General features: G+C 39.1%; 1 protein-coding gene across 1 annotated transcript in view; it reads left to right on the forward strand.

The window, feature by feature from the left end:
- The window catches only part of SNRK (SNF related kinase), a 61,504-nt gene that overhangs the window by 13,542 nt on the left and 31,156 nt on the right, over positions 1-16,806 (forward strand). Inside the window, exons 2-3 of the mRNA XM_065885509.1 lie at positions 724-785; positions 4,289-4,977. Coding sequence (XP_065741581.1) covers positions 4,389-4,977 — 589 coding nt within the window. The 5' untranslated portion in view covers positions 724-785; positions 4,289-4,388. The remainder of the gene's footprint in view (positions 1-723; positions 786-4,288; positions 4,978-16,806) is intronic.

Below are 16,806 nucleotides of genomic sequence, written 5' to 3' on the forward strand. Positions count from 1 at the left end.
CCTGCAAGGCTGCCTCAGTCAGTCAGTATTCCCTCACTGTGCCGTGAACTTAGATATCAGTGATCCTTTCATGTTCTCTTTGTTCATAAAGTTTCTTTTTTACTATCAGATGGAAAGCCTCCGTGCAAAGGTGTTGTGTGTTCTCTGGTGCTGGTGTTGATTTCTGCTGCCCTGCTAGAGGATGGTGTGTTGGGAAGGTTGCCCTCCTTGGCTGTTGGAGTGGGGGTTTCATGAGGCCAGAGGGCATCCTGCAGGCAAGTGGGGCTCCCAAGCCAGGCTGAGCAGGCTTGGAGCTGCAGACTGCTGCTTACAGGGCAGGTTGAGCCTCCTTGTACCTACCTTGCAGGCTCCTAGTGAGGATTCGGTGCAGTGAGGATTCGGTGCAATGCGGATTCGTGCTCGTTACCCAAGAGGCATTTAAAAATGGTGACTTTACTGTTGTTCGTTATTATAATTTCCTCCTTCTTCCAGTGCAGTAATCCTTCTGACCTGCCTACCTGGACGAGTCTCCATGTATCTGTTCACCGTGACATTCCTGTTGATTAAAGATTCCTTGAACGGGTTGCAATTCATAAAGGAGAGAAAGAAAATGGGAGACTGGGTCACGGAAGACAAATTTACCATTTTTATATGTTCGTCTGGATCCAGCCTGAGGGTTTATATTTTAACTTTAAGCAAAGTTAAGTAGAACTAAACTAAAATCTTTTTTGTGTTTTCTTTTAGGAGAAAGAAGCACCTAACGAAACACAGTAATAACAAGGATTATTCAGTATGCAGTTGGCAGGGTATGTCTTGGAGCTGGTGCAGAGTCACCTTTGCTTTATATAAGCCACATCTTAACATTTTCCATTGGTGTTCAGAATGATTTTCAGGCACTGCAAGATCCTCCAAGATCAAAAAATGATTTTAATTGTTTCCTATGCTAACTCGATAGGAGGGTTAAACAGTGTATTCAAAAAGATGTTCAATAACAGGGATTCAATAACAAGGATACTCGATAGGAGGGTTAAACAATGTATTCAAAAAGATGTTCAATAACAAGGATATTTTTCCTCCCAACTTTCAGTTATACGTAACTTCCTGTTTTGAGGTATACAATTGTAGTTTCATAGGCAATGAGCAAGGGATATGTGTACCCAGAAAAGTACCCAAAAAAAGTAAATTCTTTGACAGTGAGAGCATCATTTCATTACAGGGTAGTCTGTCATTAAGAAGAGACCCTAGGGCTTCCCTGGTGGTGCAGTGGTTAAGAATCCGCCTGCCAATGCAGGGGACACGGGCTCAAGCCCTGGTCTGGGAAGATCCCACATGCCGCGGAGCAACTAAGCCCGTGTGCCACAACTACTGAGCCTGTGCTCTAGAGCCCGTGAGCCACAACTACTGAGCCCACGTCCCGCAACTACTGAAGCCCGCACGCCTAGAGCCCTTGCTTTGCAACAAGAGAAGCCACTGCAATGAGAAGCCTGCACACCGCAACGAAGAGTAGCACCCGCTCGCCACAACTAGAGAAAGCCTGTGCACAACAACAAAGACCCAACTCAGCCAAAAATAAATTAATAAAATTTTAAAAAAGGACCCTATAAGATTCTTCCCTATGAACTTGCTAGTAGATTAAAAATTATTTCATTGTGCCTTTTTGCTAACACAGTACTAGGAAGAGAAATGACAGTGTGTGAATAGTGATTATCTCTGGGTGTTTAAGACCCTGAAAAAAGACTTTTTCCCTCATCTGTATATTCATTTATTACTTTTGTAATAAAAAAAATCTGTAAAAAACATGAATTAAGTTAAAATTCAGACAAACTCAGATTCTCAGATTTACTTGTAAAGTCTGATTTATATGCCACTGTAGAATACATCTAAACTAAAGTGATAGATGAAAAAAAATATTAGGTAACTTGGGGGCAGCCTGAAGAAGTTTGCTTTGAAAGCGAAAGTTGCATTTGCAAACTCATACAATAGAAACATAGACTTGGGTAGAATTTTAAGAGTAATTACCGCCATTATAATTAATTGAAGTTAAAGATTTAAAGATAGTTTTCTGCCCTCTGGAGTTAGCTTAGAGTTTCTATATTTGAAAATTAGACATGCCTGAATTAAACTTTCTTTTGGGGAACTACTGTCCAAATAAAGCAAGACTTTTCCACTTGGATTTTCCTGTTAATCTTATAAAAATTATTAGCTCAGATGACAAGGGTAATACATAGTATAGAAGAAATTTGCTTTTTTTCCAGCCCCTGTACATAGATAGTATGGGTTTCTTATTTTAAAAAATCTTAATAGAAATAGGATTTTGTTTCTGAAATTAATGCAGAAACAGTGTAGCATAGTGGTTAAAAGCACAGATTTTGGTGTCAAGATAGCCTTGGGTTCAAATCCCACCTCTTTTACACACTGGCCCTATAGCCTAGGCCAAGTTACTCATTATTTTTGTGCCCCAAAATGAGACTAATAATCCTGTCTCTGAGGGCAATTTACAATTAAAAAAACAAATCACTCAGAATTACTCTGAGGGTAATTTACAATTACAGAAAAGCTTGAGGGGGCCCCAGATATGTGATTCAGATCATTTCAGTTTGCATGGGAGAATGACTATGCCTCTTTTATAGTATTTTAACTCTTAAGATATTATTATCCTAAATATAATATTGTTAAGAGTGGCCAAATGTTTATAAGAGGTGTATGCTTTGAAATAAGAATTCAGTTTGAACCGTAGCTTTAACATGTACCTGGAACACAAGTGTTTTTTGGCTATAAAATGGAAATAATACTTAACAATCTTAGGATTGTTAAGATCCAATGACACAATCCAATTTGATTCATTTTGTACAAGTGCATGTAGTAGGTCTTCAGTAAATGTTAGCTTTTCTTCTGTTCTTTTAAGCGAAAATGAGATTTAAAGATATTTAATGCTAGTGCTTAAAAAGAAAAACTACCTTATTTTATGTACAATTTAGTTTTTTGGGATATTTTCACCAAAGTGGAGTAAATGCTGTAAGTACTGTTCTTAACAAAAAGCAACTGAAAATGTGAAAGTATATATACCAGGAGCATTAGAAAAGGCTTCACTGAAGGGATGAATGTACACTAATAGGAAAGAACTAGTCTTGGGAGATGGCTGTATTTTTCATTGGATTTTGTTATTTAATTCTATTAAGTTTTGGTTAGAAAAAATAATAGTGGGAGTTCAGTCTGTGAGATTTAAAGTGATGTATTAATTTGTATAATTATATACATTAAAAATTTTTTCTGAGTCAGGGTCATTCATAAGAACTTATTTCTATATTTTAAGGTTTACACTATAAAGGATGAGAATTTTAAATTCCATATGAAATGAGGTCTTTAAAGCCAAATGGTCTTTAACAGTTAAATGGTTTAAATGCATGCGTGTCTGTTCTTGAAATGTAAGCAGATCATAGGAGGTTTTGTTTGAGAGTTGGAAAACCGTAATAAAGATAAGCATAACTGATAAGCACGAAGAGTTAGTATCAGTCAGTCAGCAAATAATAAGCACCTACTGTGTGCCACTTACTGTTCGAGGCACTAGTGATGCAAGAGCAAACCATTGCCTTGTAAACATTTTGAAAAAAAGTTGCATTTCAAAATTTAAAAAAATTTTAATTACCTGCTGTATGTAAAACACTGTTCTTGGCATTAGGGGAGGGTAGAAGTAAAAAATATTGATAGAACCATAGACCCCTCAGGAACCTTGCAGTCTCAGTATGAAGGTGGTGTATACAAAAACCTATAGAATAAGACCGCCTGGGATGGAGGTGTCCCATGGTGCTTTGGAGATGCAGAGAAGAGAAGGCAAGGTAATACCACCTGGGAGAGTTAGAGAAGCCTTTATTGAAGAGATTTTAAAGGAAATAGTGGTAATTTGGAATAATAGGAAAAAGTTGTTGGTTTCTGTCCAAGTGTATATTCTTTGTGTTTTCCCTTTCTTGTCAATCCCTGACTTCTTTTTTAAGACAGTAATAGAAATTACTTTTGGAAAATATTCTTCCAAAACACATCTTATCAAACTTGCCAGTTTTCTTATTTCTGACATCACCAAAAAATTGTTTCAACAAACTAACTTTTTATCAGTTTGCAAAATGAAATGGTATTTAAATTATCATCCTTTATAAAGTAAATCCTAAATATGTAAATAGGTTGTTATAAATGCCCCTGACTCATTTTATGTCTCAGTATATTTATTTCAAGCTTCTCTTAAAATTTAGAGAAAAATGAAGCTATAAAAGGAAAAGTCACAGAAAACTTAATTTTATTTCTCTTATTTTTGTAGATGTCCATGGCGACATTGAAAATGAATTCCTTATTTTCACCAGATATATGAGAAGATCCATTTTAAACCGTCTAAATATTTTTTCTTCCGTTGGACCAGCATGGCAGGATTCAAGCGAGGGTATGATGGGAAGATTGCTGGATTGTATGATCTGGATAAAACCTTGGGTCGAGGTCATTTTGCAGTGGTTAAACTTGCCAGGCATGTCTTTACAGGTGAAAAAGTGGCAGTAAAAGTTATTGACAAGACAAAATTGGACAGTCTAGCCACTGGTCATCTTTTCCAAGAAGTGAGATGCATGAAACTAGTGCAGCATCCCAACATTGTACGCCTTTACGAAGTCATTGACACCCAGACCAAACTATATCTTATTCTAGAACTTGGGGATGGAGGAGACATGTTCGATTACATAATGAAGCACGAGGAGGGACTTAATGAAGACTTGGCCAAGAAGTACTTTGCTCAGATAGTTCATGCCATATCTTATTGCCATAAACTCCATGTGGTTCACAGAGACTTAAAACCCGAGAACGTGGTCTTCTTTGAAAAACAGGGTCTTGTAAAGTTGACAGACTTTGGTTTCAGCAACAAGTTTCAACCAGGGAAGAAGCTCACTACGAGCTGTGGATCTCTTGCATATTCTGCACCAGAAATTCTGCTTGGTGATGAGTATGACGCACCTGCAGTAGGTAGGTAACCTTCCAGTATCTGCCCTCTTGAATTCTCCTGGCTAGAGTGTAGTTGGTCAAATCTGTTGTTGTTGGTATCAAAATAATTGCTAAGAGAATTTCTGTTAAATGGTCTTAGTTAACAGATTGGGTTTCACGAATGCCATGTTTCTCTAAAGCTGGCAATGAGTTTATTTTACCTTTTTGGATGGCTAATGTCTAAAGTATATTTGTCAGCACAAAGGAAAATGAGTAAGTTGCTAAGGTAACCTCTCATCTGCCCGTTTGAATTTTTTTTAAGGTCTGAGTACTTTTCCTATCTTCTGAGATACTTCTAGTCATCTCCTTCCTGTGAATACTTTTTAACAGTCATGAGACCCATATTAGACAGGTACTGTGACTATGACAGTGCAGTGTGGAGGACTGGGGCATTGGAATCATTTATTGTGACCTTGAACAGTGTACTTGACCTCTCTCTGCTTCCTTCCCTCATCCATAAAATAGAATTAGATCAGATACAGGTATCGTATGTTATCTTGTTTACTTTTCACAGTGACTGTGTGGTGGTTATTGTCCCTCTCGTTGTACAGAATAGGAAATTGATATACAGAGTGCCTGCTGTGTGGTGGATTCCAGAATAGTGGTAGCATTTGGCATTCCCACCGACCCTCTCCCTTCACTCCAGCACATTTTCACGCTCTCGCTCACTTGTCATGAGTTATTTAGTTGTGGTAGAAGGGTTTATTGGTTTTCAGTTTGTGTCAGCTTTGTCCCCTTGGGTTCATATCTGTTTTGAAGGTCATTTAGGAATTTACTTGCAATTTTTAAGGATTTGTTAATCAGAAGGTGTGGTCAGCTTTTAAAATTTTAGGTTTAGTCTTGGAAAAATGTGCCCTAATATTACATGCACATGATATCAGACTTCATAGATATGAGCCTTCCGTCTGCATTCTGATCATTTAAAATGCAGGTTATAGAAGATTAAAGACACACATTGAAGAGTGCTGCTCTTACACTGAATACTCTGTACACCAAGACATTGTTTTTCATGTTAGACTATGTGTTCTGGAAAAGAAAGGGTTAAAAATGGTTTCTGCACACTACAGATAACCAGGCTTCACTAAAGTCTTTCATTAGAATATTTGAGGCAGAGATTTTTGATTAGTGGAGAGGCTCTAATCTGAAAATGAGGCCCAGAATACGCAGAAGAGGAAACATAAATGTCTCAACGTGAAAAGGATGTCCAACCTCACTAATAATCAGGGAAAGGCAAATTAAAACCACAATAAGATATTTTCTTACTTTTCACATTGAGAAAAACCAGAGTCCGACAAAACCAAGTGTAGTTAAGACTATAGAACATCAGGACCTCTTGTACTTTGTAGATGACAGTTTGTCAATACCTGGTAAAGTTAAAGATGTACACATCCTGAGACCCAGCAGTTCTGCTTCCTGTGTACGCAAGAGATTTTCAAAGAATGTTTTTAGCAGCGTTGACTATTCATCAGCAGGAGAATAAATTGTTCGTGATTCATGTGGTGAAACTATAGCTTGGTGAAAATTAATAAACTATGTCAGCATGGCTGGAGTTCACAAACTTGTTTAAGTGAAAAAATGAGTGCGGAATACATACAGCATTATAACGTTTATATGAAAGTTTAAAACCTACAGAGCAGTATGATATATTGTTTAGGGGTCCATGCACATGCAGTAAAGTATGAAGAACACAATGAGATCAAAATAGTTACTTCTAAGGGGCAGGCATATCTAGAGGGTGTCTGTATTGGCGATGTTTATTTCCTAAGTTGAGTAGTGAATATGCAGATGTTCATTGTAATATTCTTTTTTTCTCCCCTTATATCATAAATATTGCATAATAGAACTTTAAACAAGTTTTTAAAAAGGAAAAGAAAATCGTTTAGAAGGATAATCACCAGTCTGATAAATGGTTAACTTATGTTGGTAGAGTAGAATTGGGTGGAGTTCATTTTCTTTATTTGTATTTATATCCATACATTTTGTGTAATTGTGTGATTGAGTTTACTACAGAATTGCTTTAAAAAACAAATGGAAAGTTATCTCTCTGTTAATGTAGTATTAGTTGATTATGCCAAAATCAGTGATTTTTCACAGATATTTAGCAAAATTAGTTGGGAATAAATATTAGAATCTGTCATTTCATTAAATTATCAGATGTTACTAAATAAAACAACTTTGGTTCAATTTTATAGGTAAGTTTTTTTTTGGAGTACACTGGTCCTCAACATTGAAACTTAGTTCAGAAATTGTGTATTTTATTATTATTTTCAAAGAATCAGATTTTGATTTTATTTAACTATACTGTTTGTTTTCTATATCATTACTTTTTCTTTTATTTTTATTCTTTCTAGGACCTTTGAGTTTTCTTTTTTCTTTTTTAGCATCTTGAATTGAAAGCTGTTTTCCCTTATTGTCCTGATTTCTAACAAAATATTTACATCTAAGGCTGTATGTTGCCTTCTCCCTCCATCTCTGGTAACATCCCAGGGGTTTCACTCTGCAGTCATTGTTGTTCATTGCTAAACTTTATCTTCTCTGCTTTTTTTTTTTTTGCGGTACACGGGCCTCTCACTTTTGTGGCCTTTCCCATTGCGGAGCACAGGCTCCGGACGCACAGGCTCAGCGGCCATGGCTCACGGGCCCAGCCGCTCCGCGGCATGTGGGATCTTCCCAGACCGGGCACGAACTCGTGTCCCCTGCATCAGCAGGCGGACTCTCAACCACTGCGCCACAAGGGAAGCCCTCTGCTTTGTTTCTTGTTTAGTTTTTTTGTTTTTTAAAAATTCAGAGTGGATACATTTATTTTTCCTTTTAACCATTTGGTTTTAACTTCTAATTTTAGTACATTACAGTCAATAGATATGCCTGATTGGTTTCTACTTTGGGAATATTTTTAGATTTTCTGTGTGGTTTAATACATAGTAATTTTTGGTTATTATTCCCTGTATGATTAAAATTTTTGGTATGTACAGAATTTTTATACATAATTAAGATTGTTAATTATGTAATTTGTTCCTTTGTGTCATTATGTTTTTATTCTAATCTGTTATTTTCGAGAGAATTATGCTAGTCTCCTACTTTTATCTGCGAAATTTGTATTTTAGTCAGTTTTTGCTTAGTACATGTTATTTTCAAGCTGTTTTAGGTATATAAAAGTTTATGTAATTTATTTTACATGGTGGGCTATAGCTTTTAGCAATGTGAGACTGCACTTATTTGCTTATTGCCTTCGATCCTACTCGTCATTTTGTTTTAGATTTATCTTTCTTAAATAATATGTAGCTGGATTTTGTGTCTGTAATCTGTGAGTCGGACTTTTAATAGGTGAATTTAATCCATTCATATTTGTTTTGACTGGAATGTTTGGACTTACTTGTGCTGTCTTATTTTGTGTTTTTCATTTGCCTTATTATTACCTTTTTCCATATTTTGTTGGGTTATTCAAGTTTTCTTTGCTCCTCCTTCAGTGGTTTGCAGGATGTGCAATCCGTTTCTTTGTATTAGTGTCTACTCTTAATGTCTGGAGTTAATTGATATTTGTATCATTCCCTCTACCATACAGACAACTATAGTTTGCTTTCACTTTCCTTTGAGTAAAAGACTTTTTATTTGCTTTTATTTATTTATAAAAATATTTAATTTTGGACTTAATTTTACAGATTTCTTGGTTTACCACTGAGTCTTCACCTTTCTGTCTTTCACTTAGATTATTTTTGTCTTGTTTGTAATTCTTTAGAGATGATTTGTGAGAAGTTTGTCAAGTCTTTGTCTAAAAATGTCATCACATTTGAATTGTACTTTGGCTGCGTATAGACATACATATTGAGAGTCATTTTCTTCCCAACTTTGAAGATATTTTCCTGTCACCTTTTGCTTCTAAAGTTGCCAGGGTGAAGTCTGATGTGAATTTAATTTTATTTTCTTTGTTGGGCTATACATTTCGTTTATCCTGTGAAGCCTAGCTTCACACTTCTGGAAATGCTCCATTAAATGATTTTTCTTGGGTATTAATTCTTCTGTTTGATGCACTTGGTTCCTCTCTCATGCTGCCCATGTTTCTTAGGTGCTTGGGGATTGTTAGTTGCGTGTTTATCTCTTTTTTTGAGATTCCCTAATAGTCTGTCTGTGAATATAATGTCTGGGTAGCCCCCAGTGTATGTGGGAGAGGAGCAGTGTGTGGCCTGGTGTCTGGTCTTACTTTTGACAGACTGTCAGTACACCTCTGCCCCTGGTGCCCACATTCACTCCTCCCACCGAGAACAAATACCTGCTTGTTCATGCTTGGTGAGTTATGGGGTGAGAGAAATCGATTCATCCTTCTGATGGTTGTCTTGGTGCAATTTCTTCCTGTTTCCAGACTGTGTCTTCTAGAAAGGAGCACCACAGACGCTCCTACCAGCTGGTTTCCTCTTTCAGTCTGATCCCATGTGCCATCTACCTTTGCGATCAGATCTAGGGATTTGGGGGGGAGAAGGAGAGCTAGATCTTGCTCAGTGAGCTGTTGATTCCAGTTGCCTCTGTTGGCTTTCAAGAATGTATATTAAGTTGACTTCACCTAGTTAGAAAGGAAAGATAGAAAATGATCTCTGTGAAAAATCCTGGAATCTCATCACAGTCTTTGGAATTCCTGTGGTAGAGATTGCAGTGCAGCAGTGTACAGGGTGGAAAACCCATTGTCACTGCTAATTACATCAGTTTAGATGATGGAAGTTCAGGCAGGGGATGGACCTGTCCCTGCTGGAGTCATGCACACGTCATGATGTTGCTGTGGAGAGCTCAGGCTCTGCTGAAACTGTTGGGGACCTTGCTGCTGGCCCTGTAGGGGGCCCTTGTAGTAAGCCTCCAGGTGAATTTCTGGGCAGATGAGGGTTTCTTTTTTTCAAAGAGGTATTGGAAAAGACCTTACTCTGCTTTAAAAAACAAAACTAAAGTATGCTTTAAAGGTTTCTTCATTATAGAAACTCTAAAATGGGAAAACTGTTTCTTAGATCGTGGACAGAACTTTTCGGTTGTTGTAAAAGCCTGCAATTGTTTATTTTATGTCTTTCTACTTCACTAAATTTTTAAAGTTTATTTCCAAGTTAAAATGAACTAAATTTGGTATTGAAAACTTTGTCATCTCACTTGAGATTCAGAGGCTTCCTGGGATGTTACAGCTCTGGAACTGAAAACCCCTGTATTAGATGCTTCCTAGTTTATAGACAAACTTGTTTCAAAGATGAAATATTCAGTCTCTTCATTAGTTTATTATTTGCTAATTAATATGCAGGAGATATCATTGAAAGCTAAATTATATAAAACATGGCTCTATATTAATACAGTGCAAAGATCTGGATTTAGACTCAGTGTGTATAAGCTTTTTGGGATGTAAACGGAAAATCTGTATACACACTCTACAATTTGCAGTTCAGCATTTAATGGATATTATTCATTTATGGAGTTACGAGAAGTGTCCTCACGCATATGAGTATGCAGCAAGCTAGAGTTCTTTTTATAAATCTGTTACTTTTCCTACGTTAAAATATTACTCTTTGCCGGCTCTCAGTAAACTAGGAATAGAGGGGAACATTCTCAACTTCATAAAGAGCATCTACAAAAACCTACGGCTAACATCATGCTTAATGGTGAAAGACTGAATGCTTTCATCCTAAGTTTGGAAACAAGGCAAGGATGTACACTCACCACTCTTATTTGGCATAGTACTGAAAGGCATACAGATTGTAAAGGAGGAAATAAAACTATCTCAGTCTGCAGATGACATGATTGCCTACGTTGAAAATCTCAAGGTATCTATCTACAGAAAAATTCCTAGAAACAGTAAGTGAATTCAGCAGGATCACAGGATATAAGATCAACACATAAAAATCAATTGCATCTGTATATATTAACAGACATCTGGAGACTGAAATTAAAAACACAATAATATTTACAATCATGCGAAAGAAAATGTATACATCTAACAAAACAACAAAATAATTTATGCTGAAAGATGCAAAATGCTAATGAAGGAAATTAGAGGAGACTTAAATGAATGGAGAGACAAATCATATCCATGAATTGGAACATAGTGCACGTGTCACTTCTCCTCAAGTTGATCCGTAGATTTAATGCAGTTCCTGTCAAAAGCCCTGCAAAGTTTTTGAAGACATAGACAACATTATTTTAAAATTTGCATGGAAAGGCCAAGGACCTAGAAGAGCTAAAACAATTATGAGAAAGAATAACAAGAGAGGAGTCACTACTGTACTACCCTGGAAAATAGTTTCGCAGTTTCTTATAAAACTAAATACGTACTTCCCATACGACCCTGCAGTTGCACTCCTGGGTGTTTATTTTCACATGAAAACCTGTATGTGGATGTTCATAGCAGCTTTATTTGTAATAGCCCCAAACTGGAAACAAGCCAGATTGCCCTGGAATACTATGCAGCAATAAGAAGGAACAAACTATTGATACAACAGCTTGGGTGGATCTTAATTATGCCGAGTGAAAAAAGCCCATCTCAAAAGCTCATGTACTGCATAATTCCATTTATAACTCTCTTGAAATAACAAACTTGTAAAGGTGGAGAACAGATGGGTGGTTGCCACGGGCTAGAGATGGTGAGTGGTGTAGTTATAAAGGGATAGCATGAAGGAACCTTGTTGTGATGGAGCACTTCTGTATCTGTTGTCGTTACATGAATCTACACACGTAATAAAATTGCACGGAAGCTACACACAGATGAGTGCATGTAAAACAATGAGATCCGAATAAGCTCTGTGGACTGAACCAACGTCAGTTTCCTATATGACACTGTGCTCTAGTTAAGTAAGGTGTTGCCGCCAGGGAAACTGGGTGAAGAGTACATGGGACTTCCCTGTACTTTTTTTTTTTTGGCGACTCTTGTGAATCTATAATTATTTCAAGATAAAAAGTTAAAAAATACATATTATTCATTGCCTGGAAGACAAGTATTCCAATGTAGGGCTTCCCTGGTGGCACAGTGGTTAAGAATCCGCCTGCCAATGCAGGGAACACAGGTTCGATCCCTGGTCCGGGAAGATCCCGCATGCTGTGGAGCAGCTAAGCCCGTGCACTACAACTACTGAACCTGTGCTCTAGAGCCTGTGAGCCACAGCTCCTGAGCCCGCATGCCACAACTACTGAAGCCTGTGCGCCTAGAGCCCGTGCTCCACAACAAGAGAAGCCACCACAATGAGAAGCCCGCGCACTGCAACGAAGAGTAGCCCCCGGTTGCCGCAACTAGAGAAAGCCCGTGGGCAGCAATGATGACCCAACACAGCCAAAAATTAAATAAATTAAAAAAACAAAAAAGTATTCCAATGTACATGTTCCTGAGATGTTGTGTAGGGGTTGTTTTTACTTTATTTTTAATGGTAATGCCTGATTATGGTCTGGGAATGAAGGTCGCCATGATAGAAACACACTGCATTTTTTCAGTGTTCAGGTGCATGCTAACAAGTGTATTTTTAAAATAAAAACAATTGTAAAACTAGATAATCAGCCAGAAATTATCCTGTGTCCACTGAGGTGAGAACATTTAACCTTCACCATGTTAAAAATATGTACTTGCATTTATTTTAGAGCAGTGATTCTTAGCTTTTTCTGGTTCAGTAATGCCTTAAGATCTGATGAAGTCTATAGACACATCTTAGAATTGTGTTCATTTTTTTAAAAAAATAAATTTATTTATTTTTGGCTGCGTTGGGTCTTTGTTGCTGCCCACGGGCTTTCTCTAGTTGCGGTGAGCGGGGGCTGCTCTTCATTGTGGTGCGCGGGCTTCTTATTGCGGTGGCTTTTCTTGTGGAGCACAGGCTCTAGGCGCGTGGGCTTCAGTAGTTGTGGCATGTGGGCTCAGTAGTTGTGGCTCACGGGCTCTAGAGCGCAGGCTCAGTAGTTGTGGCGCATGGGCTTAGTTGCTCCGCGGCATGTGGGATCTTCCCAGACCCGGGCTTGAACCTGTGTCCCTGCATTGGCAGGCAGATTCCTAACCAATGATAAAGAAGATGTGGCACATATATACAATGGAATATTGCTCAGCCATAAAAAGAAACGAAATTGAGTTATTTGTAGTGAGGTGGATGGACCTAGAGTCTTGTCATACAGAGTGAAGTAAGTCAGGAGAAAAAAACAAATACCATATGCTAACACATATATATGGAATCTTAAAAAAAAAATGGTTCTGATGAACCTAGGGGCAGGACAGGAATAAAGACGCAGATGTAGAGAATGGACTTGAGGACACGGGCCAGGGGAAGGGGAAGCTGGGATGAAGTGAGAGAGTGGCATGGACATATATACACTATCAAATGTAAAATAGATAGCTAGTGGGGAACAGCTGCATAGCACAGGGAGATCAGCTCGGTGCTTTGTGACCACCTAGAGGGGTGAGATAGGGAGGGTGGGAGGGAAACGCAAGAGGGAGGAGATATGGGGATATATGTATATGCATAGCTGATTCACTTTGTTATACAGCAGAAACTAGCACACCATTGTAAAGCAGTTATACTCCAATAAAGATGTTAAAAAATATATATGCTAATTATATTTTGTATAATATTTGGGAAACCTTGGTGTATTTAAGCCAAGAGCTGGAGGCCACATTTAATGCGCTTATGGCAGCCATTCGTCGCTCTGCTCTAGTCCTGTGATTTAAAAGGGTTCCTCCTTCCCATACAGGTAGTGCAGCCTAACCTAAACTTTGTGATAGAGCTTTGAAATAATCCAAGAAGATGTAAGCAAATCGGAAATTTTCTCTTTGATTAACGTAGATCTGCCATCATAGCTCAGACTATGAATTGTAATTCCTTGCTTTTATTTCAGATAAGCTGCTTGTGTACTTGCTTTTACAGTCCTTCCCAAGCTACACCAACTCTCAGTGTGTACAGTTTCATTTTTCTCAGTTGTTTATTAGAGCCAGATGTCTTTGTAATGTTTCAGTATTTTCTGACTTGGACCTTTTCTTCCCAGAGTCAGAATCTGGCTAAATTTTATATTACTTATTCTTCTACTATTTGTCATTTAGACATATGGTCCTGATGAGTCCTAGATTAGAAGACCTTAGGCTTGGGTCAAAGTATTAGGCCCAAGTGTGGAGTTTGGGATTATATATTTTTAAGGGATGATCTGAGCCTCTTCTATGCGTAGGTAAGGAAGTTTGGTCTGCTTTAAAGTAGCACCTTGTTTTATTTGCATATGGGAGTGGGCGTGGCCTTGGAACACTTCTCAGGCCTGAGCACATCCTGCTGTAGGTGACGCTGCATGTGAGTAACAGACCGAGTGCTGTTCGTCGAGGTTTTCTCTGTCCTTCTCAGCTTTGCAATCTTCAGCTGTTTGCTGTTCTGACCAAGGTGAAAACCAGGCTTGCTTCCATCCAGTCCCTCCTCTGCCTTCCCTCCCTCTCCTGAGCACGTGTTTATGGCATGCTTAGTCCATGCCAGGGGCCCAGGATACAGCACTGAGCAAGGCGGATCTGGTCTCTACACTTCAGCGGAGGGATGATGTTACCTGATATCTCCTAATGAATTGATCACTATCGTGCCAAGGGCTAAAGAGGAACTTTAGGCTTTATGCACTCATGCTTGTTAAACCAGGCCCATACCCAGGCCCAGGGCAGAAACCTTGGAAAACTATAAAAGGAAACACAGGGCTTCCCTGGTGGCGCAGTGGTTGAGAGTCCGCCTGCCGATGCAGGGGACACGGGTTCGTGCCCCGGTCCGGGAAGATCCCACATGCCGTGGAGCGGCTAGGCCGGTGAGCCGTGGCCGCTGAGCCTGCGCGTCCGGAGCCTGTGCTCCGCAACGGGAGAGGCCACAATAGTGAGAGGCCCGCGTACCACGAAAAAAAAAAAAAAAAAGGAAACACAGAACCTGCTTGTGTAAGTGTGCCCAATATGAGCTGCATTGCAGCCTGGGGCTTAGGCCTAGTCACACGGGTAGCATTTGGTTGCCGAGAACTGAGAAACATATCCATAGAAGTGTGGCACACACCCTCCACAACCCAGCTGCCAAATGCAGGGTCGTATGCTCTGACAGGTACCTTTTACAAAGTATAGTGCCATCACTTGTCGTAAAACCAAAAGAAGAAATGAAAATCCTTCCTTAAACTCCCTGAAGATTCACATGCCTATGAGAAATGAAAATTATTTCAGAAATCACAATTAAAAATTGATCTGGCGTGGACACTGAATAAAAGCACTTGACTTGGTATTAGTTCTGTCTTCACCATGTCCTGGCTTTACAGTGTGAACGTTTCATCATCAGGTATTTGAGAAGCAGGTAGCAGTGCCTTGAGTAAAATCTTTTGGGTTTTATAAATAAGCTGTTATTGAATTTAATATTTGAGCATGAAGTGTTAGAGGTAGTATAATCTATAGGTACCCTATAGGTGGGTTTTTCAGGCTGACACAACCATTGATTTCTCAGTGAGACATCTGAAAAATACGATAGAAACGATTGGCGTGTTTTTGATGGTTTCCCTGTTGCATTTTTAGCCACGGTACTTACTGTTCTCACTGTGTGTTAAGGCTGAGATCAAATGAAATACGTGGTGACTCTGTTTTGAAAAGTATAACTTACTGTACTAGTGGTATGGTAAGATTTAAATTGGTGGTTCTCAATCGATCGCCCATCAGTTTCACCTAGGGGGAGATTTAAAAAGAAAAAAAAAAAAAAAAACCTTGCCTGGGCAACCCTGCTAGAGATTGATTCTGATAGTCCCACAACCAGAAGCTTTCATGAGATTCTGATATGCATCTAGCCTTCCCTACCGCTGATTCAGACGCATAGAATCAGATGTTTTTAGCCGTTAGTGGAAAAAAGATTCCCAGTATTTTAATTCTAATATTCTTTAGATAATAAGCGTTAGGGGAAAAAAAATTTTTTTAACCTTCAGGTTCAAAAGAGTGAGCGAGAATGTATATTCTTTTTGATGTTGAGAATTGAGTTTAAATTTCTCCCCTCCACCTCTCTCCACCTCCCGCCCCCCCCCATTTTTAGTCACATTCTGTGTTCATTTAGGGATAAGTAAGTGAAAACCAAATTTCAGGTCCCTTGGAAATGTTTTCTGATGCCTCTCCAGTGCCTGGAACTTGAAGCTAAACAGCCGTCAGGGTCCCTTGTCCTGAGGAGCCCAGAGACTGTCCTGCCTGCTTCCTTTCCACTGTGGTCAGAAGGTTGCCTCATTTAAAGTCGTTTTCTTCGTCCAGAAGATTTACAGCACCTTTGCAGTTTTCTAAGGGCTCTGACTACTATTAACTAGACAGGGGTTTTGTTTTGTTTTAGGTAGACCTTAGTGCACCACTTACTCCCCCTAAAATCCTGTGGAAAGACACAGGTGTGCAGGGCTGGTAACTGCAGGTCCTGTTAGAATAAAAACCGGAAGTTACTATTCACCTACTTTTCAGACTAGAGCCCAGCTCTGACCTGAGTCTTCGGGTATTCTGTCTGAGGAGGTAAGAGTTGGGCTGATACGCATGAGTGCGTGTATCTTAGGAAGAAGGTAAGAGAAGGGATTTTGCAAGCAGCTTTCCTTTTCTCTGTTCCGTGCTGTTGCCCTTCTCAGATACTGACAGTTCCGGGGAGAGGTGGCTTCTGGGGCTTGGGGCGAGGGCGAGTCGGAGTTGCCCTGGGGAGCAGCTTTAAGGAGGGCTGTAAGCAGGGGCTTTCTCGGGTCTGCAGCCCGAGGCGGCAGCCTCAGGTAACCCCCACCGAGGAGGAAAACAGTGCTTCTCAGTTCCTTTGAAAACTGGAGTCTGTTATGTCACTCCTCTGCTCACAACACCTTAAAGACTTTCCATTTCACGCAGAG

The sequence above is a fragment of the Phocoena phocoena genome, chromosome 10 (assembly GCF_963924675.1).
Source record: "Phocoena phocoena chromosome 10, mPhoPho1.1, whole genome shotgun sequence".
In the NCBI taxonomy this organism is placed as follows: Eukaryota; Metazoa; Chordata; class Mammalia; order Artiodactyla; family Phocoenidae; genus Phocoena; species Phocoena phocoena.